The following is a 25757-nucleotide window of genomic DNA, read 5'->3' on the forward strand; positions in this document are numbered from 1 at the left end:
TTAAATTTAAAGAAGGCATGGCAGCATGTGTCTAATGTCCATTAGGCGCAGCTTGCATTCATCTCATTTAAGGAGCAAAACTACAGAATAGACATGTGGAACGAGTGACTCTGTAGGTAGTTTAGCATATCGGCAAAACTCCTACACGGTTCTGGGGAACGTGCGCAGAAAACAGCTTTAAATTCAGTGGTTTTCAACTTGGTGCTCTAAGAACACTACAAATTCATTTTCATGTAAAAAGTGCTCTTCACTAAAACTGAACATTAACAAGGAATATGGAACAAAGAAGAAAGGCCACACAAGTTCCAGTCCGTCTTTATTTACTTGTTTTCTGAAAAAATCCTGACATTACAGAACTAAATTGAAATGCATTTATTACCCCACTCTTTACAATGTGACATTTTTAACCTTAAAAAAAAAAAATTTGATAGGGTACAGGACAAACTTTTTATAAAACTAAAATCTGTATCAGCAGGTTTTAACAACTGGAAGGGGAAAAATTAAAAATATTCTCAAAAAAAAATTATGAATGAGTGGAAGAGGGAAAGCATAAGGAAACAGATTGCAAACTAGTTAAAACCTGAAAAGAGGCTGTTTGCAGGGATGTGCAGACTGACAGTGAGCTAAACAGAAGAGATGTCAGAAGAGGTCTAACTGCTTCCCATGCCACCAGCTTCTGAGGAAAGCCTGAAAGACAAAAAGCAAAACATTAAAAACACTTTTCTTGTACTGTATTTCTAATTACTAATAACCAACATCTTTGCAGGAGAGAGTCAGCAAGAACACCCAGAATCTCAGGCTAACCAAGCAGCCTTATAGTCTGCTTTACTTCTATTGTGCAGATGCAAGTAAAATACCGCTGAATGCAATGCAATAGACTGGGAGCCAGCGTGTCACTGCAAGACTACGGCAGGTTGCACCTCAAAGGAATACTTGCAATTGGCGAGATTAACTGTGCATAAGACACTATCCATTCATACTGCATAGAAGGGAACACCTACACTGGCACTTATGGTATCTGTATGTAGAAGCTACAGGAGAACCTCGGATGCTGTTCCTGCTGCATGGAGAGTTCTAGTCGCAGTCATCAGACTATGTTACATTCATTTAAGCAGTGGCCCTATTAATGGGTGGGCATTTTAATTGGCAGTAAATACAATTTCCCAAGTTATGTAAGGTATAAACAAGATGATGGGAAACACATGACTTTAGAAGACCAACAGGCCATCACAAACCGACAAGACCACAAGGCAGTTAGCTCATTAGTGGGTTATAATGTAGAAAATGGGCATACAATGTGATTTATGGCTTCACAGTAAGCATGAGGGGATAAGCCATTATTCTAATTGTATTATTACAATAAAGGTTAACATCTGGCTGCTGTCAGTTACTAGATTAGTGCAAGCTTTTCCCACTGCAGCACACAGCCCACTAAGAATATAGATAGCTTAAAGAGATACTGACACTAGAAATGAAACCTTTTTTACATCTATCATAACATTGTCTTTGCATGAGCTTTATAATTTTGCCAAAAAAGTATTTACTGATGCTTTTCCATTCCCTATCTGATCCCCCATGTTCCCCTATAAGGGGGCGGCCATATTTGTGCAGCAGTAGGCTGTTAGCATTAGAAGCTATAACTGACAGGCTGAGAAGGGACAGTCAGGTTGGCAAAACAGTCAGGTTTAGGAACTTCAAGCAACAATTACATACAAAACCAGCCCTAACAGTGAAAAAAGATCAACATGACCTATAGGTAAGTTTTTATGTAGATTCATAATTTGAAAAGTCATTTTTTCGTGTCAGTATCACTTTAATGTTAAAACAATTCTACAGAAGCAGAAACGCAACAAGCCAGTAGAAAAATGTGGCAATTAAAGGGAATGTCCACCCAGAAAGATTTTTCACAATGTAAATCTTTCTAAAATACAACTTCTGCTAAAGGTGGCCATACATTGTAAGGCCCACTTGTCACCAAGATCATCTCCTAATATGCCCACCTACACGCCAAACAATCGAATTAAAACTGTGCGTGTAGGCGCCGTCGGATCGGAGACCACATCAACGAGCTAATACGGTCCCCAATCCAACTGAAAAAAAACTAAACCTGCCCCATAGAGATCTGCCCAATTTCAGGCCAGATGTTGGTCAGGGGAGGCCCGTCGGTGGTGCCCATACAGGGGCAGAGAAGCTGCAGAATCAGACCTGAAGGAGCAATAATGGCAGCTGAAAATGGCGCATGTATGGCCACCTAAACCGGATGTTTAGAAAAAAAAAAAAAAAAAAAAACAGGGACACTGCTTTCAAGCATAAAAAAAACAAAATCACACTTGAATTGTGAATGTACAAGGAAAAGTTGCTTCAAATCGCCCTTTTCCCTTACAAAAATGTATTAGTGGAATTGCCTTTTAATGTACAATCTCCTACCCACATCCCCCAGTAGTAGGTATATGTGACAAAGGAGAAGTTGATGGGGAGTGGTGATAATAAAATATATTTTAAGTCAGTTAAACTCTTGAAATATAATACATTAGTTTGTAAGCGTACATATATACATTACTATGTAGCATTACAAGACTTAAAAATGAATGCATATTATGGGGGGGGGGGGGGGGGAAATCAGACCAATGCAGCAAAGTCTAATACGGTTACAAATTGGCTGGGTTTTGCCACTGCCATTTCAGTGCTGTTCAACACAGATCATTTATACCTTTTATTGAACAGTTACCAAGCTATACGGCTCACAGCAGGCTACCATGCCACAGGCTCACTGAGCTCTATGAGAAATAAGATTTTTTTGGGGAAGACAGTTGGTTAACGGATGCAGCCACTTCAGGAAAATAAAAAGGAATTACAGGGAACACTGGTCTAAAGACCTTTGTGCAGACACACAAGCTGGAAATTATGGCATGGTACACAAGGAATCTCCTTTCTTATCTCCGAGTGGCAAGTAGAACTTTTCCTAGCTCAAAAATATACAAACTCCTTTGGTACAAATGGTGGTGCAGTGGCCCCCAGGCCCCCACCAAGTCTGCTTTGGACAGATATTCCCTTGGAGCACTATGGGAAGCTGCTCCAGGCAGATGGGCTAATGGGACACAAGGTGCTCTGCCTGCTGCAGTGCCGACACTGCCACCAATATCTTAAATCCCTCTTTGATATCCAATTACTGGCATAACAGCAAAGCTACTTTCCACCAAGGATGCTCAATAAAACAGACTCCTGCAACAATTCCTGCATAGAGTATGCATTTGTAACCTGGCTAGCAAGGGTGAGTGCTTAATACTGTATGCAGAATGCAATGCAACCAGTATAGCCCATTATACAGAAGCCATTTCAAAGGCTAATTCATGCATGCCAATAAAGTAATTGCTAGCAACAGAGAAGCATACATACATTAAAAAGATTGATATATTCCCAATGGTATCTTCGCAGAAGTCCCTCCCATCCACCCCAATAAAAAGCGCAACTATAGCCTTTGTTGTTAAACCGATGGCTGGTTTTATTTTTAATTAAAACAATACTCACAGTCAATGCTTACATTTCCAATTGGTGAATGAAGCTAATAACAGCTATCACTACTGGCAGGTTACAAAGAAAAGGGCAAGCAGGAAACTAGTCTTTCCAATCAGTAATAAACGTCCAATTTTTGGGTGAAGCTTATCGCTAGCATTTAAGGAATTACAGTGGATGCAACAAACACACATATGATTAAATCTGGACAGAAATTAAATGTGACGGCTCTTATATAAGACGATGGGAATTTCAGTAGGGAGAGAACCGCTGCTTTTCCGATTTCGCTTTAGAGTAGAGCTGGGCGGCAGAGGCAGGAGCAGCAGAGGAAGATGAGGTAGAGGAGGAGGCGGTGGACACGATATTAAGAGCCAGGAGCGGGACGGGTTTCATGTCAAGCAGATTGGAGACACAAGGGGCAGTCGAGGGAGTGGGAAGGCTGGAAGGTGTATCCGAGGAGGAGGAAGAGGATGTGGAGGCTGAGGAGGGTTCACAAGCCCCGGCTGTGGAGGTGATCACCAGAGAGGAAGGGGCGGCGGAGGAAAGGGTGGAGGGTTGAGAGATGCTGAGAAGGTCAGGGGTCGTGGCACTCTGGGAAGAGGAGGGTTTAGCGGTTTCTAGACTGTAACAGAGGAAAAAGAAAAAAAAAGGGAACAAAACAAAAACGGGTGGGTGGGAGGGTAGGAACAAACGGAGGAGCACAGGAGGATAACAATGGAAGCCAACTAAGTGCTCTCTGCAGCTACAACTACTCAGCATACATCTACTAGTCACATTAACATAAAACCATATATTGGAACATTGCCTACAATAGTTCTCTGGTTATAGTTTAATAACTTTAAAGGAACAGTTCAGTGTAAAAACGAAACTGGGTAAAATAGACTGCCCAAAATAAAAATGTCTAATATAGTTAGGCAAAAATGTAATCTATAAAGGCTGGATTGAGCAGATGTCAACCATAATAGCCAGAACACTACTTGCTCCTTTACAACTCTCTAACCTTAGTGACTTTATGTGGAGGGGGAGAGATGGGGCATACCTGTTCTGTTTGTTTGTGAGCACGCAGGTCCGATTCAAAAGCGAACTAACTGAACAGTTATGTCCCATATCTCTTTTCCCCCCCCAAAGACACTGGCTAAGAGGTTATAGAGCTAAAAGCAGGGAGCAGTGCTCTGAACATTGTTAGATATCTGCTCACTCCAGCCTTTATAGTTTATAACCAAAACATTTATTTTTTGCAGTCTATTTTAACCAGTTTCATTTTTACACAGAACTATTCCTTTAAAGGCATTTGTGTCTGACAGACAAATTAGCAGGTATTAACCCCTCTTCCTCCTAAATAACTACTACAGTCCCCACCCCCACCATAGGCTGGCAGTCATTCAACCCCTCTCACACAGTGTTGTATGTTGAAGTGATGGATTCTGGGACAGTCCAAAAATCAATGCCCCACCCACGATGGAGTGACTTCAAGTTCCAAAATCAATCACATCACAATGGAACAGGGCATGAAAAGGGTTAAATGACAGATAGGGACGACATAACTGTCCCTGGCAGTTCAGATAGCATTTATGCACTTTTGCCACCGGCTAAACATTTTTCTCCTTCCTTACGCTAGTTTGCATATACATAGGTTTGGATTAAGAAACACTCCAAAAAATGTATTTGGTGCATCCCTCAATCTCAATCAACCTATTTTACAATCATTCTGGCCAAACACCATACACAGACCTCTGCTGTAACAGTGGAAAGCTCATTCACAAAGTGTTGTAAAATGGAGATTGGTTGTTAAATATTAGTGCTCTTACACACGGCCATTTTTGGTGTGTTTACAAATGCATTCAAGTGCATAAACGCATTTAGTGTTGGTTTATAAATGCAACTATGTATTTGTGAATTTTTAAATGCAACCTTCTGTTCTCTCAACATGCGTCAAACACTTAAAGGATGCAATAAAATGCAACTCTGAACGTTCATGAGTGCAGAGATGATTTCAATGAAATCAATCAGCTGATGCGTTCAAACACAACCGTGTGTAAGAGTCCTAAATAGGTTGTACTCCATTACATCATGTTATTAATCTCGATGCAAAAATTTTTTTGCATAATGAGTTAATTGTAAACAAGTACAAAACATAAAATGAAAAATGTTAAATTGTTTTAAGGTCTTGTTCTGCTATACCATTAGAAATTAGAATTAGACTTGATAATTCAAAAAAAGCAGTTGCAATACCAATAATTTTAAGCAACTGACCTATACACAATTGCAGTGTTTGACAATATGCCAAACAGCAAAAACTAGCCATGAAGTTGAAATGGAATCAAGGCAACTGAATTCCTAAAGGACTGTCCAAAATCTGTTAGCATTTAGCAGGAAATCTAACAATACTTTTTCCTTAAATAGGTCCAACCTGTAATGCTAACTGAAAGATACAACAGCTATATAGTTACGTTTCCTTTCAATTAACTTTTCTGGCAATTCAGTGGTACACCAAGTACCAAAACTGCTACATTATTTAGGGAAACAGGCAAATGATTCTGCATAGGCTTAATAATACTACTGAGATAAAGCTGTCCACATACAAGCCATATTTATTATCTCTCTATATATAATAATCACACACATACACCACCCCTCCCCAACTGGAGGCTTCACAGTACAAGAACTGCAGCTTTTTGGCCCATCAATGTATTCTAGTCAAAACCCTGCACATGGTCAGTCTCACATGCAAGCTTAAAATGGGCAGCACTTATCACTCCCATACATGAAAGGGACCATTGCACAAGCAACATATTGGCAGTTCAAGAACAGCCTAAATACATCTTGTACATACATAAGCCAAGCTTTGTTATGGAATATGTTCCCTTCTTGAATACTGCCGCCATGTACCTATCTGCTCAGGCTTATGCACTATACTTAGTGAGATTCTTAGTGCCATGTATGAGAATGTTTCCTATTAATCCTTGCAGAATTCAGGCTAAGCTTTTAACACCACACTATATAGATATCCAGTCTCTACATACAAAAATGCCTGTATATTCTGCACCACTTAATGCAAAGGGCAGATTGAGATTGATTCTAGGAACAGAAAAGCAAGCCTGTTCATGTATCTGATCCCCAGAAAGGAAGTAAGGGATGGATATGGCATTTGGCTACTCAAAGAGCCAACTGACTACCCCCACCACCACTTCTTTAAGCTACAAAACCTCCTTCAATTTCAATTTCTTACCTGACATTAATAAGGTACTGGGCCAAACTAATGCTGGCTGTGGATCCAGTTATGGTCACCTGGCGATCATTTGAACCCTCCACAGGGTTAGCTATTTTTATCTGAGCCCCAGACATCTGACGAATTTCATTTATTTTAGCTCCCTGTCGTCCAATGATACAACCGATGAGCTGAAAGAGAGGTTATCTTTACTAGACCTGGTTAAAGAAGAAAACCTGTGTATTTTGAAAAGTGAAGTAAAGCATCCCTAAAGAAGTTAATATCAGCATCAGTGTACTGGTACTTAAGATCCCTGACCAACTGCATCACTGGTACTTGCCTCAAAGTGTATGCCCTCTTGCACATTGATGTGATCAAATATAGCATTATATTTTGCTCCCAAAACATGTAAGAGCAGATAAGATCTAAGCAAACTGGATTAAGAGTTCACTACAGCATTTGTCAGTTTTAAGAAGATCACTTGGTATGGCATCCCAAAAATATTGCACCAGTCCAAAAAAGCCTTCAACAGAAAACCAAATGACACATTTGGACTTACTACAAAAAAAAAAAAAAAAAAGGCCAGAAATGTTGTACACTGTTTTGGGTTCTGTACCAACCGAAGGCAACAGCCCTTTAGCAGGGAATGGATTCACATAACATGGCAGCTCTGAAAAAAGTGCAATTAGCATAACTTAATAATGAGACCTTTAGCATCAGTTTATACCAAAGGCCAGCCTAATTTTCTGCTTGATAATCTGCAACTACCCCTAAGCTTAGTTTCCCAACAGCTGCTCAGAGCTCACTAAGCATCTGCACTGGCCCGGGAAGTTATAACAATTCAAGGTAAGGAGCTCCTGTGACAACCGTAAAGACATATACCGTTACTACTACAGAGAAACTTTAGGCTGGTACAGTCAGTTTAGTATTTAATATAGGGCATTTTTAGGGTTTAGTTCTCCTTTAAGAGGCAGCTACATTCCAGCCACATGCAGTTTTATTGCTTTGCTAATTCTTATTAAAACATTCCTTGACCTAATTTTATAGCATTAAAAGGCATTGGCAATACTAAATACATACATCATTTGGAATGGTGAGTTCATGAGAAGTCGTCTGAGCTGAAGCATCAATCCCACCTAAAAAAAAAAAAAAAAAAATTATATATCAGGAAGTCATATTTATGATTAGTCAGGACAAACTTAAAATCTAAAAAAACATTAGAATGCAGAAATTATTCAAGATTGCTAAAAAAAAAAAAAAACATGTATTGAAAAATGCAGAAGACTGTAAAGATTTTATTTAAATCAGTTCCATCTGCACAGTGCATATGGCTATGAAAGCCGTTATAGCCCCACTGACCTCTTATTGCAACACTATCATAATCTCAACTTTTTCTAACACAAGACAGATGTAAATCCTATTGCAATTGTAAGGGAAGCATATATTCTTACCACTAAATCCAGTGTTGCCACTATGGGACATTGGAAAGTGAGACTGCTGCATTGCTAGTTGGTGCAACTTGGTCAGCTAAGGAAGAAAAAACAAGGCTCAATTCAACACAATTTGAAAAAAAAAAAAAAAAAAAGCACAAAAAAAATTAAAAAGCACAGCAAGTGATACACAAACTGCTTATGGCTTATGTTAGATACGGTGCCAATACCTTCCGTGTCTCTTGCCATACAACAAGGCCATATATGCACATATATGCCACCATATGCACATTGGCAAGTGGATACTGCTGATGTCAGAGGCACAGGCAGTATCAGGGTTCTGCCAGCAGGGAAAAACCCCACCATATCTATTAGGCTTATAGCAAAAGGAATTTCACTAGATTTTGTTTAAAAGATAACTAAGGGAGCACAGGCACTCTTGCTCAAAACACGTAGGTTACATTTTGAAAATTTGAAAATGTAAAAAGCGTAAGACAAGCTTTTAATTTGCATTATTAAACTTACATCAGGCTGAGGAATGGCATACTGTCCCTGGATGGTATAAGCCTACAAGAAAAGAAAACACAAGTTATGAAATAGATGGCTATATAGTTCAGTAAAGTTAGTAGATCATATGGGCAAGAAATGTGATCCGTATGCACGTAGTGCAGCTCTACATCTTACATTGGTAACCTTCAGCCATAGAACAAGGATTAAGGACAGCCATGCATAAAACAAAACTGTAAATCCATCAGTAAACAGCATGGGAACTGTGGAAACCAGTCATATGTAGGGTCTCTCTTTCAATTATATACCATTTGCAGTCAGAAAGGCCCAAGGGCTCCTCAGGAGCAGATTTGAAAAAGGATGTTAAATTACTGTCTAATGAAGATTAATTTCCAGGGCCCCTTCGTTAGCAAATGGATAGGGTATTTGCAGAAGTGGGGGTAAGAGAAACCACAGCTTAACCTTTTCCTTTCAGATAAGTTGACCAAATGTGCATAAAATATAAAATCAACTGGCCCCTGTAAAGTGATAATGAAACTTACAGTCAGACAGCCAGGGAGATGTGCCTGCTTTGGGTTTATTAGTGCAAGATGGAGTTGTGCGTTAAAAGAGGTTGTTCACCTTTGAGTTAATATGATGTAAGACAATTTGCAATTGGTCTTAATTGGTTTTGTTTAGCAACTTTTCAAATAATGTAGGTCTGTATAAAAATATATTTCATAAACAAGCTCATATGCAAAACCCTGCTACATTTAAAACCATTTTCATAGAAAATTGCCATTTTAAGAATTAAGGGCCGCCTTCTGGGATCACAGGATTCACAGTGCACACAAACAAGCCAAGGCACACATACATGCTAGGCCCAATCAACCAATTAATGGATAGAGTTCTGTCTTTTGCTTCCACACTACTTCCTGTTACAGGTTAGAGCTGCATTATTTCTGGTCATGTGAGCACATTGTCCATCACTAAACAGTGGATCAAGAGAAAGGATGTAAAAGGGCAATATTTACTGAAAATGTATAAAATATATATATATTATATATTCATATATTCCAGTTTGGCAAGATTCTTTACTATGTCACTTAACATAAATTGTTGATTAAATATTCATTCTAGGGGTATAGTTTTCCTTTAAGAAATAAACTACAGAATCTTAGCTAACAGCCCTAGGCATTAAACACAGTCTAAAGGGGCAGCATACCACTTTGTTCAAACTGCACATTGGAAATGTTGTGCTTAAACCTCCAGCATGGGTGCTAAAATGTCCAATACCAACTTTGAACTGAACTCAACCAGAGTCTCTTCTGGTTTAAAACTGTAATCACATGAAAATGCAAGAGAAGCCAGTTTTGTTTTAGAATACCATTCAGATCAACCTCAATACAAAACTTATTTTCAGATGTTTTTCTCAAGTACCCTACACCCTAATTTTTACTAGAAACAAACCATATTAGTTCCCCAAAAACTGCTCCCTTGACAGAAAAGAAAAATACCACTGAATTTAGAAAGCAATCACAGCTCAAATAAGCTTGCACATGATCTGTGACAAGAATATAAGGGCAACAGATTGTAGTTGCATGGACAGCAGCCAATTTGTTCTAACCAGACAGGGAGGGAGAAGATAGTAATTTATTAGGACCTACCCCATGGAGATCCACAGCATCTAGGGAGACCCCCCCTGTGTGGGACCTTCGCCCCTCCCACAGGTCAGTCTCACATGCGTGCCCTCCGGCTTGGCGCGACACCTGTTGAACAGAGCGAAAATGGGATTCAGTTATCTCTGATAAAAGCCACAGCCTCTGCCCTCATTGAGACATTATAGCCCCACCACATCATCCCCTATAATGTGGGAAGGGAGAGTTGAGTCATGGATCCAAAATGAGGCCCCAGGTTTATGCTCTTCCTTCCCAACACTTGCTCTTTTGACTATCTAAATGGAAAAATGGGCTCCCTATTAAGAAACTTTTTCAGAACTATCTGCACAGACAATAACAGTTTAAGATAGATTCAATAACCAGTGAGGTTTCAGTTCTTTATTGGCTGCCTTTATTTACATACTTAGCTACAGAAGAGTTGAAAAGGAAATCAAAGTTTAAAAATTTTAGAATATACTGTGTTCAATAAAGAAAACATAAGGAAAGAAAAAGTAACCCAAAGCCTTTACTTTACATTAAACAAGATTAAGTGATATTTGTTGCAGCATTCTTTACAATGCTGATCTTTTGCCAAGAATGGCTAACTATGACACTGGTTGCTGCTACTGGCACCTAGTAGTGCTGTAAAAAACACTTTTCAGGAAAAAGTGGTTTAATGCATGTCAATGAAAACTATAGCATACTACATGGAAAAAATAAGGTAGGTAACATGCCTCATCTCAGATCAAGGCATGTAGGACACTTCAACGATGCAAACATATTACCCACAAGAAGTTTATTCTTTTATAATAAAATATTTGTGGCTGCTAAATTAACATTTTTTAATGGTTAAATAGTGTGAACAATCACTGCCTTAAACATTGACAAATCAACTGTGAATGCCTAAAACTGGTAATCTAATGTATAATTTAAAGAGTTTCCAAAATGAAAGTGCTCTAAGACTTGACATTTCGGTGCTTTTTACACCACGTATCTCATTTTACATAGGTAATTAGGGGCATATTAAAAAAATGTAAAAGGAACACATTACATTCATATAAGTGAATGCAAAAGCAGTCTGATCCTGCTTTGCAATAAAGCAATACTGTTACAAGTATTGCAATGTCCCTATTGTAAATTATCCAGCCCCCTTTCCAAGCATAAATCTAAACACATTTTCACTTCCTGCTCTAGCTTCCCAAGCATTTAGGTGGGTCCATGAATCAGAAAGTCATTTTGGATCCATGAATTAAACCCAAAGTAAAAATAAAACCATTAAACCAAAAAACGAAGACTTTAAGGCAGATACTTCCATCAGAGACACTTACACTTTGTTCAAAAAGGTGATGCTTCTGTATAGGACAAGAACAGCTGAAGGTACAGGAACTGAGAGGTAACAGACTCAAAGGCCAAAAGGTTTCTGTGCAGTTCTCATCCCTTACCTTATTACCTCAATTTAAAGGGATTCATAATAGCTTAGCTCAAGGCATACCCAGCAAGTGTTTCTTGTTTACTAACTTCTTGTTTTAAAATTACCACAATAAAAAAAAAAAAAAATCACTGCTATAACAGGATGACTAAAGCAGGTAAATTAAACATCAATTCTTGCACTGCACAAAGCAATGTTCGTCCCCTGATAGTGATCAGAAGGGCCAGGGACAGCTGTAGAAGATTCCAGAATCACTAACAAAGTAGAACCACACGTAGGTCTTGACCAGGGTGTGTCTCCTAAAAGGTCATGGACACATTTTGGGCAATAATTAGGCTTTGGACTACTTGCAACCTGTTCAGCAGTCAAAAGAAATTTTGCGCAAACTCTAGCACAGACTGCATTTTGACTAATGTAACTTAAGCCTTTAAGCACTTTACCTCGTCAGGATGTATCAAGAAGACAGAGCAGCATAGTCTGGTACACTACTAAATACAATTATTTAAGAGTTCAATCGTACCATATTACTAATTGTGCAAACATAGGAGTATATAGAACTATGCTCGGGCATTTTCTTAAAGCATGATTCTCAAAGCAATCCTGGCTTGGGTAGAAATGTTCTTCTAAGATTTGTCGCAGATCATGTGCAATACACAAATGTGGTCAGCCAAGTTACCTGAGCAAGTGCATCAGAGACCATGCAGCAGCCAGTATTCATGAAAAGACTTACCTGACCACCTGCGAAGATTACAGGTGAACTGGAAGGTTTAGGCCGGTAAGGGATGGTGACACCTTTTGGGGGAGACTATGCACACAAAAAAAAAAAAAAAAAAAGGGGGGGGTTAGACAGCACACTATTTAAAAATCCATAACAGTTTTCTCCTTAAGATTCCAGAGCTTTGGCTTAAGTAGGCCACTATATGTACAGGGTAGAACAGGGCTGTCCAACTGTTTAGGACAATGACACATGGGCGATTTAGTTGCTGCAATTTAAAAAAAAAAACAAAAAAACAAGACATTGACTAATCAGCAAGCCACAAAACGCATTAGTCACAGCAACTTACATTATTCTATGGAAGCTAAATTGCAGTGATTAGTCATGACTGAGTTTCGCCAGTCGCAGCAACTAATCACCCCGTGTGTCTTTGCCCTTAACCAGCTGGACAACATGTACACTATTTAACAGATAGTGTGTGCAAACAGCAAATGCTAGATGAAAAATGAACAGCAACTTAAAGCTAGCCTTGCGTGACATCTTTTCAAGGTAGTGCTGCTGGGAGGCGGCATTCAAGAAATACATTTGACAAATTAAATGTCAATGCTGAGTACACTATATTCTTAGTCAACCTGTTGCTAGAGACAAGGGATCAGTTACCAGCTTCAAAGTCATGTTTTTTTCTTATCTTCGTTCTTTAGTGCATAAAAGGAGGTGAGAAGAATCTAAGGCAGGCAGAGTGTAACAGGTGCATAGTCAAACCCCCAGACGTTTGCTGTAAACAACTAAATCAAGGGGACCGACTGTTGCAAAATAAACTCCCAACACTTGTTTCAAGCTTAACCAGAGAGAGAAAATGCGGTTTCTATTAACTCTAAGCAGCACTCGTAGAATTTACATTCTAAAACAATATGGCAAAATAGAGTGAACTGATTGTAATTGGTGACAGTTGATTACACAAACAGCATTTTCCCTACCAGTTTTTAAAATTACGGCTAAAAAAAAAGCAACTTCTCTATCAGTTGTACACTGCATGTCCTAACTGCTCTGGAATCATGAACACTTTAAAGACTCAACATGAGCAGATCAATATATCAAATTGTAACAGTACATAGGTAAAAAGCTGCTATTGTGAAACATTAGGGGAACTTAACACAGCTTTGCAAAATGAAACCAAATTAGAAAACCTTGTTGTACATCCTCAGGGTTTTAGGCAAACACTTAAATCATTCAAATTACAAAAAAAATGCAAAACAGTTAAATGTTTAATACAATGGAAAAATGGATAATTATATAAAATGCAATTATAAGCAAACAGTTTTTTGGTGGGCAAATAGCAAGTTGTGTGCTTCGGAACTGCAACATATATATCACTTACCTCCAGCATGACTACACAGATCTGTTTGACACACTCTATAATTGACTGCGGAATGCCAGCAATGGTGATTGCTCGCTCTGTAGAATTAGGCAGCATGTCCCCAGCCACTTGTACCTGAGCTCCTGTACTCTGGAAGACAAAACAGCACTCTTAATGTAATTTAGTTAATGTAGACCACATAAGCTAAAACTGATCAATAGATCTAAAAGCAAAGGTTCAAAGGATTTATTTAATTAACTTCTCTGCAAGTACTTTATTGGAACTGGCACAAAATGCACTGCAAAGCATGCAGTGCAAATTCAGCTGATTTTAAATGACAGATGGAATTAGTATGCCTACAGAATTCTGGCTACCTGCCATTAACTACAAATAGAGATGTTGTGCACAAAGCTAGCACATATAGATGCTCTCTTTAATGCAGATATGTATCTGTCTTACAATAATGGTGTCAGTTACAAGTAAGAATACATTTTTTGCATAATCTAAGGCTATGCTGCAGCTGTCCAGTGCTATCTAGTTAATAAGGCACGTTAACACTGGGCATATTTGCCCCTGTGCAGTAACCCAAAGCACACAATGCACAATAAGTAAGGACCATTCAAAGAAAGAAATAGCTTAAAAAACAAAACACAATTTACCATCTAAAACAGTCATTGTTATAGCATGCTTTACAATGATTTTGTACATAGAAGTCACTACTGCTATTATACACCTTATTTATGTAAAATGGTGAATAAAACCATTTTCTGGACAAATAGTTGGATTTTCTAGATTATTGTACACCTGGGAAAGACCTACACAATCTGATTAGGTAGACCTGTGCCCACTTTATATTTGCTACTGCAGTCATCCTAGTAAGCGATTAAATTAAGATTTTTAAGTGTAAAGTTGGCCATTAATCTACCAATAATATAGAAACTATTTAGACATGCATGGGTGTCAATCAATCCCACCCCGAAAGACTATGGATATCTGGCAGTTGTGAAGTTTTGAAAATTGAAACTGCAAATCTACCACTGGCTTCTGATCAAGTCCCAACCACACAGCACTTGGTGCTTTTTCAATCCTTCAGGCCGTTTAACAATTGTCAGAAACAAAAACTGAAATACTGTGATGCACCCCTGTACCCAATGTCTGTTCAGTCTGTGGGACAATTGGATAGATTGGTTCCTATCCTACAGTGCAGTGTACTAAGAGCCAGCTCCCCTGTACATCCAAAGAAGCCAGCAGAAGTGGAACAGATGGGCGAGACTAGTGGGGGTTTGGTGGTCAGAAACTCAACTTTAAGCACAATCCTTCTATATTTAGAGTATAATTCACTAGTACATTCATAATTTTTATAGGATAGGCCTCCTTTAATCAATGGACAAGTAAAAAAAGCTCAGGGGAAAAAATAGAAACACTTACTTCTCTTATTTCCTTTATTTTGCAGCCACCTTTGCCAATGAGGGATCCACACTGACTTGCTGGAACCACCAGACGCAAAGTAACCGGAGGTTTGCTAGATGCAGTGCTGTTGGTCATGGAGCTGCTGATATCCTGTAAAAGTGCAATTATTAAATTGGCATAATACATTCTATTATATTGAGTTGGACATGGTAGGATTACCATTAGGCTTTAAGAACAATTTAACAAACATTTTACAGAATTGTCTGTGTGTTCCTGTCACCTTTTCTCCAAAATATTTTCAGCTGTTTCGAGCCTGTCCAAAACACCAAACATAACTGTTTAGCCTTCTTGATTAACCCCTATACATAGAGCTTTCAGTGCAACAATTCACACATTCCTTATAGGTGAAATGCTGCGCCATTTGTGAAATGTTACCCCACAATTCTGTAAGATGCTAGACTCAAAGATGATCTAAATCAAGCCATATAAACTATTAATACAACAATTCTCAAATGTATGAATCTCAAAAGTCACTTTTAAAATTAAAGCACGAATACGCTATGAATACATAATATATTACAACAAATGCATTACCTCTTCCAGTTTATCAATTATCATAGAGAAGGCTTTAAAGATTGCGTTCGTAGGACCAGCCAGGGTAATTATCCTTTCTGGACAATTCCCTTCTGAGATGTTTATCCGGGCACCGCTCTAAGGAGGGGAAAAAAAAAAAAAAAAAAAATGGAATGATATAGTATGCACTATATGAGCAATACTGCTACCACACAGCAATTCTCAAATAGCCTTTATATAATAAATTCTTATCAAGGCATTTGAAGGATATTAAAAACAGATGCATACTGGCCCACAAGCAAACTGGTCCAAAGAAAAAATATCTTGGGCCATATACTTTAAATCAAGAGAATGTTTAATTGATAGTCTATTGATAAAACCAATAGGAGAAATGATTAAAAGGCTGCAGAATAAGCAACACTCTTATTAAATCATTAGCTGCAGAGCAACCACTGTATGTAAAAATAAGTCTCACAAATGCAGTTATATGTTTACAAATTTTCTGAACTTTTAGCAGTTTTTGACTAATACCCAGCTTTCTGGTTCAACAGTTATTTGAATGTCTGTGTTTGCAACCATGAGAACAAGGGCAATAAAGAAAGGTTTTAATAGGTGTTGGGGTAGCTGCTTGTAACATAATAAAAGCCTGTGCTTTCTAAAGTACCTAATATTAAAGGGGTAGTAACCTTTAAGTTACTTATTAGTACGTTATAGAAAAGAAAATTCTAACAAATTGTTCTTTTTTCATAGTTTGAGTTATGTGCCTTGTTCAGACTCTCATACTTTCCAATGAGGGTCTCATTCTTAACTTTTTAAACTAGTCTTCATTTGAAATAATTTGAATTAAATGGCTTCACTGCCCCTTCCCAGCTTCTAAATGGGAGTGACCCTAGTTGCTAAACAAAATTAAATAAATTAAACTATTTTAAAATAAATAATTTAACTGTCACTGTCAACATCATTGAACTACCCTACTAAGAGGGCATTTATTTACACAAATTCACACAAAGCAGTGTATGGATTGTGGTTGTTAAAGATCCAGGTTCAGGATGTGAATAAATTGCTTGAACCTCTGGCTTTGTTGTAGGATCAGGAACAATGGCCCCAGAGTCAAAGAGTTGCAGAAACTAATAACCATGCAAATTGTTTTTTCAAACATTATATACTACTTGCTTACTGTTAACAGTAGATTAGTCCTACTGAATATGGTAGAAATAATGGCACAATAAGGGAAAGGGCAATAAAAACATACCTCTTCACGCATCTTTTTAACAGATTCCCCCTTCTTTCCAATAATGCTTCCAACTTCCTATTTAAAAAAATAAAAATGTGCTACTTAGTCACTTTAGAAGAGAATTTTAAAACATACATCTTATATAGTTCCTTCACCAGTGCCCAAGTGATCAAGCTCCACTTACCTTCCCATGCATAAGCAATCTGATGGTGAGTGTAACATTCAGGCCCCCTTCAATCACACCGGTGTCCATGATGAGTCTAGTTCTGTTGGATCAGGGCTATTGTCAGAAGCTGTACAAAGTAGTCAAATCTTTGGTCACAGGATGAGACAAGACTAAAAAGTAGATAAATCTCAATTAAAAATTGTTTAGCATGCATTTAGTTTCCCAAGAAGTAATTTAAGTTTTACAATGGATCATATAATGTGTTTTTAATTTTGTGAATAGCCCAGTTCCCAAAACATCACCTGTCCAGTTTGTAGTGTTGAGTGGAGATGTGCAAAATTGCACCCAAAGGCAGTTTGCTATTGGGTGCCTTGTAATAAGTGCTGGCACAAACAAGTCAATAGTCTGGCAAGCACTGGCACAATTACTTCTAAAATCAAAGCAGTTTTGTGCTACTGCCCATAAGGAACTATAGAAAAAAAACCCTCTAATTAGCATTTGCGGGAAGGACAGGATCTACAAGAAGAACTTAAACTAAACCCTTAAAATGAATATGGCAAGAAATGCCATATTTTATATAATAAACTGGCTGGACTGGCTAAAAGTGCACTCTGAGCTGCTAAGTAGCTAAGCTTAGGGGGATTATCAAGCAGAAAATGAGATGTCTGTCATAAGCAGATCCTAGAGGGTTGATTATTCAGTTCTGATGCAATTGCCCTGGTTTCAGATCTATCATTTAATGTTACAGAATGAATTACTAATCAGCCTTTTACAGTTACATTTATATTCTATTCATGCAATATATTTTGAGCCGGTCCCTAAACTCAGTAACTGACAGCAGCACAGAGCATGTGCATTAAATCAGATGGGGGGCTACTGGGGCATCTTTGGAGGCACAGAACTTCCCTGCTAAAGGGGCTGTGGTTGCCTTGGGCTGGTACAAAAGCCCAAAACATAATGTACAAATTTCTGCCCTACTTCTTTAGTAAGGTTTTAGTTCTCCTAATTTCAAATTGTATAAATGCTGTGATCTGTAAAAAATACTAATCTAAGGACACTGGCACACTGGGAGATTAGTCGTCCGCGATAAATCTTCACTACCGCGGGTGCCCAATCTCCTAGATATGCCAACCCACTGGCAAGAATGTAAATTGCGGGCACAATGACGTGTCGCTTCAGTTTCCCAAAGTCACCCAAAGTTTCTTTGCGAGGCAACTTTGGGCAATCGAAACGATGTGTATGCCATCCTACTGGAGGTATATTGCCCCTTAACACAAAACTAGTTAAAAGGTAGAGGCCAACAAATAGGTGTTAAGGTGCCCCTACTACAAGATCTTGTTGGTTCCTTTAATGTTTAGCTGTAAAGAAAACTGTTAAATGCTATTTTGTCACCATATTTAGAAATCTACCTTGTGCAAGTGTTAGGACTGCCTGGTACACCTGTTGTGCCAATGGTATATTAACTCCTTTACACAAAGTCGATCATTTCTAAAGCTGGTCACATAAAATGGTGTGTCAGTAATAGTCAGGTATGATCTATGCCTGCAACATTTTCCACCACTGGTCATTTATAATATCCATTTTGAAAAGCAACACCCCTGTACATAATGAGGCTTACTAACCAAGAAGTGTTAAGGATATGAACATTGCTTCTGGCAAATTCTTTAATCCAATTAAACATATGAAACGGACATTCAGGGTTTAGTCAAGTAATTAGATAATATGAATTCCAAATAAGTTTGCCGCACAGAATATATATTCACAGGCATCTAGTTTCACAAGGATAATCTACCAGCCTCATTCCTTCAAAGGACCAGTATCACCTTGTCTGACATTAGCTGAAGGACTTTAGGTTACAACTTCTCTAGCACAATACTCTGGCTGACAACTTATAGATAGTAAAGCAAAATTAGCCCTCGCCTGTAGAAGCCCTATAGCTATACCAACCATCCAGACTCATTTTTGGTACGAGGGGGGCCCCTGAAAGTTAAGTGGCACAATTTGAATATTGTACCTACACAATATCAGAGCAATATAGCATTATAGGCATAAGTAACAGCAGCACCAGACAGCAGCCAACAACCCCAAAAAATAGATTGTGGTGCAGGTTTGTTTTTCTTTAAGGTGAGTTGTGAAGAAACCCAAACTAATTCCCAAAATCTAGATGTGCGTGTACACACACTCAATGCATGGGCATCTTTAACTGTACAAGCTTTTACAAGTAAAGATATCTTATATGTAAGAACTTGCTGAAGCATGAACAATAGAATGCAAGCAGTTGATATAGCTGTTAGTAATGCGCAGGTTGAATATTTTTTAAGCTGTGCCTAACCCGCCTTTTTATATACATGTGCCTGATCTAACACTTCTGATATTATTGGAGGCAGGCCCAAAAAAAAAAAAACCAAGCACTCCCCATCAGTAGGGAGTTAAAACTAAAATTGTGGCAAATAATCTCCCAACTCCTGTGGATCCCTACTCGTGAGGTAATTGTCAGATGTTCCTAGGCACAGCACGGGTAAACAAATTTAAGGGTGAAGACACACAGAGCTACTAGATGCTGATCACTTACTGATAATTGTCTCCACATGTGTTTCAGCTGAGGCAATTCTAAGCATTGTCTATGGCAGGGTATTTTCTAACATTTAGTAGCTGCAACAAATAGCTGCTACTAAGTAGCTCCCGTGTGTCTTCACTCTTAGTTTATTAAGACTGGCCAAACTTGCAGCTGGTCAGTAACTCTTGGCAACCAATCAAAAAAAAAAAAAAAAAAAAAACTATTGTACCTAAAGATGGTACAGTATGCTCAGTAAAGTATAATTTGATGAAAGCTGATGAATAAAGCCACACAACGTAAAACAAATCCAGTTTATGCTTTGTTGAAATAATTTAATTATTAGTCGTGAAGACTGCCACAAATTAATTTGCTGGGCTTACTTCTTTGCTGGGGGATGTGTGCCACAAACAGAAGATCATCAAATTACCTTCTGTCTATACATCATGCCTTCCATTTAGTTTGAGAGGAGACCCATTTTTCACATCTTCACTAAACGGATGCATAGTTTATTTCATGTGGGCCAGTTCAATGTGTACCATGTGGGTGAGAATTGTGTGTATATTTACAATTCTGTTATTTCTAAACAATGTTGCAAAAGTCAATCTCCTCCAGCAAGACAGGTCTGTTAGCCTGTTGGCTTGTGTTACATTGTTTCAAATGCCAGAGCCACCAGGGCAGAATAGAAAAGGACTGGCAAACACTTTTCAATAGCAATTATATATACACAAAACTCAAAAAACATTACAAATTTGTAATGAATGTATATTTCAAAGTGGTTTTACTTTTGTTAATTAGGCAAATAATTATATTTCAATAAGAAATCAATGATTACCATCATCAGTATTAACAAGAAGGTATTATTAGCTACAGGTATAAATCGCCAGCAGGTTGGAGTACAAATGAGATCTGTGCCCTTGCCCAGCAAGATAGAACCATTTGGTTAAAGTGTGTAAATGTTAGAGGAAAAAAATGCAGCCTTGAGCTGGGTGGCGCATTTTTGGATTTTCCTGTAAATAGAACTGCAGGGGGTTCTTGTCGATGCTGATAAAAGCTATAACTGATGAAAGTCCAATTAACATTTTAATTTAATAAGATGGACAGAATCTTCAGCATGCAAGCTGGTATTTTGCTCACATGCCCTGATCTTGGATATATACAAGATGGCGTTGTGAAAGAGGAGATCCACCACATTTACTAGGTCACTGGAACCCAAAATACTATTCTATTCATTTCAGTTAGGCGAGACAGATCTTGGTGGCTATGGTAAAGTTCTGGATGTTATTGGCCTTTGCCAAGAATGTATTGGTGATCTACCAATGCATAAAGCAGAAATTAAATAGGCCCTGAATGGAACTCTGACAGATCTCCAACCATCAGACCACAGGTGGGGCCTCCATTTGGTCAACTAAAGGCAGAGCACTGAGCCAAATGGCTGGCAAATGCCACCAAACATCCCTTACTCAAAATGAGCAAGTGCACAGTATATAGCAGTGCAGTCTCAAGTCCTCCAAAATATTGGTATGGATCAGTGTGTTCAATGGATTCATGTACAAAATCTGTTTAGTTTTAATCAGTCAGCACCACCCAGGCCTATAACTCCCATGGTTTAAACCATTCCACTGCCATTAAGCTGTCTATGCCATGTGGTATCTGTATTGGTTACATAGGGTTGAAAAAAAGACCAGAGTCCATCAAGTTCAACCCTTCAAAGTAAAGCAGGCACATACTGACATAACTGATATATCTATATCTATATATCTATCTCGACATCAATAGTAACTGTAGATTTTAGTATCACAACAGCCTTGGATACTATGACTTTAGGTTGGCAACTACTACAGTCATCCATGTGCAGGTCTATTCATTTGTGTCATACACCATTTAAGTCTCTATCTGACCAACATTCAGGTTGGCAAGCAGCTAAGACTAAGAGTGTTTTCAGCCTTGTATTACCCATCATTTCTACTGAGGAAAATTGAAGACAAAAGTGCTACTCATCTTGTTTAATAACCAGGCTAAAAAGTGTCCTGTGGCACAACCTTGGCACAAGCCTCTTACAAATAGGAAATAACCAGAGACTGAAATCCAAGACACTACTGAAGGACCTACCCATAGCCAATGTCATAGAGGTCATTATTCCACTATAATAGGAAAATGACGCAGAGCTTGTTCCTCTCATTAAAAATATAATCCTCTCTCCTAGGGGATGCTTCCTTTTAAAGTTGATCAGTAACTTACCTTTAACATTTATTTTTTTAAACATCCATTCTAGATATAAGCCCAAATGAAACTCGGAACGGCAAGGGTTGAGCTCAAACACTAAGCTTCTATACTAGGTATATAGACTACAAAGGCATAAATCTTAGTTCAGATTTTTGCCTCTATTTCTCTCCACTTAATCCTGCGTGACTCAATAGTGCTTGTGGGCCAGGGTCTAAAGGATGATGGCTGCAGGCCTCCTTTCAGCACAAGGGAGGGGGCACTGATGCAGCACAGCATACAGCATTTATTCAATGAACTATGCTATGCACCCACAGCAGTATCCCTAGTCTGATTACTCCCTCCCTGCCTTATGTTGCCTCTACAAAGATTTACTACCACATTCCAGCCTGCCACGTTCCTTTAATTTCTCCCGCACCAGCTGTTCTACTAAATATGCAGGCATTTACTGACATGAACAGATCCACATGTTCACATTCTGCCCTAAAATCATGTGCAGTTGAGCAAATGTTTAGTCAAAGTGCACATGGTTGGAATGTGATAGTAAATCAACGCAATAGAGAGCACAAGGCAAGGACTCCTATTGCCATACAGGCAAGGGAGGCTCCCAACAATCGCACTAACATAAGATGGCTGTTATGGTGAGGTAATGTGGGTCGACTTCTGGGAATGATTCAGAACATGTCCTGTGCCCATTATATTTTGGCCACTTAGCGGCATAGACTCCGAATTGCTGTAACAGTAAAGCAGCTATTAAAAGGGAAAAAAAGGCTATTTTCAACCTAACTAAAAGTGATCTCTGCAATTGGCACACAGGCCCTGCTGAGCTATTAGAAGCAAGACGCCAGGCCCACATAAGCTTTTCAATACCTCACAGCTCGTGCACAAAGGGCAACCTTCTTGCCTAATCCTATTTGTGGCTTAAGGTCTTATTTAAGCTCAAAAGGACTTGCTAGTCGAGTGGATTTACGTTCGACACATTTTACTAGATTGTTTATTTCTATGGCATTTCTATGGCACTTACACAATATCATGTTGAGGGGGCAGATTATAATTAAGCAATGTTATCCAAAGGAGGTCAGAGCATGCCTTAAGCAGGCTGGGGGCCATAAGACTTTCCCGGACAGCCATATTAGCCCATGGGCCTCCAATTGGATTGCACCAATTCAAGACAATTTAAACTTCCTGCTAAGTATATTAATGGAATCATTAGGTACGCTGCTCCCAGCATTTTGTGTGCTCAAAACTATGCCCTGAGGGTAAAGAGATACCATGGGGGGGATATAACTTATAAATCATCTTTACTAGTACTATTCAACGAGGCATGTGGAGTGAAATATCACAGGCAGGCTTATAATATCAGGTATATTAACCTTGTAGAATTTTAAACACGCAGTTCAATTAGCATTGGGTTTAATGCAGGTCCCCACTACTTGTAGTAACCTAGCGTTAACTGTGAAGAACAGGCTGCTCTAAGAAGCCATAGAATTACAGAGGGAAACGGGGAGCCCGGGCACAAGATGGCACGGTGCAATACCAGCCATGGGCTAAGGGTGCAATACCAGCCATGGGCTAAGGGTGGCAGTAGGGCCGCCAGGCTGCCTTCTCACATGGTGCATTCAATACAATGAGTCAGGGCCTTCTCTGCCGTCTCAATAACAAAGCCAGGGTCCGGCCTTGGGGCTCTCCATCTCCTTTCAGACGGGATTAGGACGCGCTATCACTGACCCCCTAGCTGCTTCAACATACAACAACGAATATCGCAGTAACAAAGAATAGCTTACCTGCGGAGTTACAAAGGACAAGAGGTGACCGCCGTAAGGTGGAAGGGCGGGAAAAGTGAGAGCGATTAAGAAAATGGGGAAAGGGGGTAGGAAAACAAGGGAGGAATGGGGAGGAAGGAACGGTCCGGAGGCAAGGGGCCCCGGGGAGGGAGGGAAGGAGAGAGCCGGGCGGGCGAGGAATGGCGACGGCGGGAGGGGCTGGCGGGAGCTGCGGCTTCTGCTGCTGCCTCTGCTGGTCTGGGAGGGGAGAGGAGGCGCGGGTTACTATCAACCCGCCCTCACCGGAAGTTTGCGCTATACAACGCGAGGTGCGATCGCTAGAGGGTGCTGCCCGCGGTGAATTTACTTATTGCTAGCGCCGTACGGGAATTGGGGCGAGATGACGTGTAGCTATCAGAGGTGTCACCAAAACCAGAATATGAATGTTGCAACAGGGTGCGCACTACAATAAATTCGAATGCTTAAATGGCAACTGCGTATCCTCCCATTCCTCGGAATGGAAGATGCGCGGCAACGCCATCTTAGTACACCCTCGATTTTTATTTGCACATTGGAGCTGAACACGCTGGCCGCTAGCAATAAGGTGTCGCCCCATAGCAAAGCGAGGTCATGTATTTATGTATCAGAAAGCATTTTAGCTAGGCAGATCCGATGTGGTTTGCTGTATTTCCTATGTGATCGCTTAGAGATTGAATGCACGCCACAATTTAGTGTATAAAGATGGCTGACGATAACCATGGATTCCATATCGCTGGTCATGTTAGGACAAAATGGCCGCTACTACACTTCCGGTGACACACTCGTCAGTGCAACAGCTCTTTCAAGATGGCCGACAAATACGTAGTTTTTATTATAGCATCGCTGTGAAATTGTTTGCGATAGCGCCTCCTTGTGCGTACTTGTTGATTACATCCATGTCCCCCGAATTTCTGAATGACCCAGTTTCTTCGTTCGTTATGTGTCTTCGTGTTATGCTTTATATCAAATAGAATACCAAGTCTCTGAGCTGTGAATAATGCAGCCCTGGATTCTTCAACACATGGGTTAATACATTTACTAGGACAAGTGCCAATGTAATTCTTGCTAATTAGGGTACATTGTCATTCAAGGTGAACTGTATATATAAAAAATGATCCTCTAAAAGCTGTAGCTCGTTTTATTTATTGATATATAGATATATATATATAATATATACAGTATTTACCACGACTGGTATTGCTGCCACATTACCTGATCACTGCATACTGAATTATACTGTGCCTTGCAGCCAGCTTATGTTAATATGCACCACAACTAGTATTTGTGTATATTTTTTCACAAATATGTTTTAAAATTCTTTTTCAGATAACTATTGTTTATTTATGTGCTTCCATAACCAACATTTTTTACCTGGCCCTCATGATCCTGCCAGATACCAGTTGCAATGAAAAGCACCATCTCATGCAGGAATGAGTCTGTGAAGTTAACTGAAATGTGTCAGTGACTTTCTGCAGTTTGTGCAGCCAAAAAGGTTAAGAACCCACATATAAATAAATGATTAAAAAAAATAAACAATTTTTAAAACAGAAACTACATCTTAGTGGATTTGTTTTAATAACAGGCATCAGCGGCAATGGCATTTCATTAGTTCAGTGGCACCTTTCTAACAGGCAAAAAGCTTTACTTCCAGAACCTACTGACTTGCCAAGTGGCACTGTTCCCTGTGCAGTTATGGGATATATTATTCAGAATTCTTGGGACCTGGAGCAGGTAAAGGATCGTCTCTTTGTTTGGAGCACCATACCTTAGATCTACTAAAAATAATTTCAGCATGAAATAAACCCAATAACGTTGTGCCATCAATATGGATTTGCATAGCTTAGTTACTATTTTATGATTAAAAAAGGAAATAACTTTTTAAACACTTAATTATTTGTTTAAAATGGACTCTATGGGAGATTACCTTTTCAGAGCTTTTTGAAAAAAAGGATCCCATACCTGAACAGTGGTAAAATATTATTACATTACATTAACATTT

General features: G+C 39.1%; 1 protein-coding gene across 5 annotated transcripts; it reads right to left on the reverse strand.

The window, feature by feature from the left end:
• Window positions 1–299: 299 nt before the first annotated feature.
• On the reverse strand, window positions 300–24158 carry pcbp3 (poly(rC) binding protein 3). 5 transcript variants are annotated; one of them, NM_001005451.1, is given in 13 exon segments: window positions 300–687; window positions 6743–6912; window positions 7802–7857; window positions 8173–8248; window positions 8677–8718; window positions 10305–10406; window positions 12455–12529; window positions 13818–13946; window positions 15225–15356; window positions 15801–15917; window positions 17032–17088; window positions 17198–17349; window positions 23741–23974. In NM_001005451.1, coding segments are annotated over 12 exon segments (1062 nt in total). In that variant the 5' UTR covers window positions 17267–17349; window positions 23741–23974; the 3' UTR covers window positions 300–650.
• Between the last annotated feature and the right edge of the window lie 1599 nt (window positions 24159–25757).

The sequence above is a fragment of the Xenopus tropicalis genome, chromosome 2, assembly GCF_000004195.4.
Source record: "Xenopus tropicalis strain Nigerian chromosome 2, UCB_Xtro_10.0, whole genome shotgun sequence".
Lineage (NCBI taxonomy): Eukaryota > Metazoa > Chordata > Amphibia > Anura > Pipidae > Xenopus > Xenopus tropicalis.

Bases quoted from the DNA above. Each gene is read 5' to 3' on its own strand.
- pcbp3 (XM_012956703.2), bottom strand. From the start codon at position 17,266: ATGGACACCGGTGTGATTGAAGGGGGCCTGAATGTTACACTCACCATC. The intron at 17,089-17,197 runs GTAAGTGGAGCT...TTTTTTAAATAG, and splicing joins GATTGCTTATGCATGGGAAG to GAAGTTGGAAGCATTATTGG. The intron at 6,913-7,801 runs GTATGTATTTAG...CCTCTCTTTCAG, and splicing joins AACTCACCATTCCAAATGAT to CTCATCGGTTGTATCATTGG.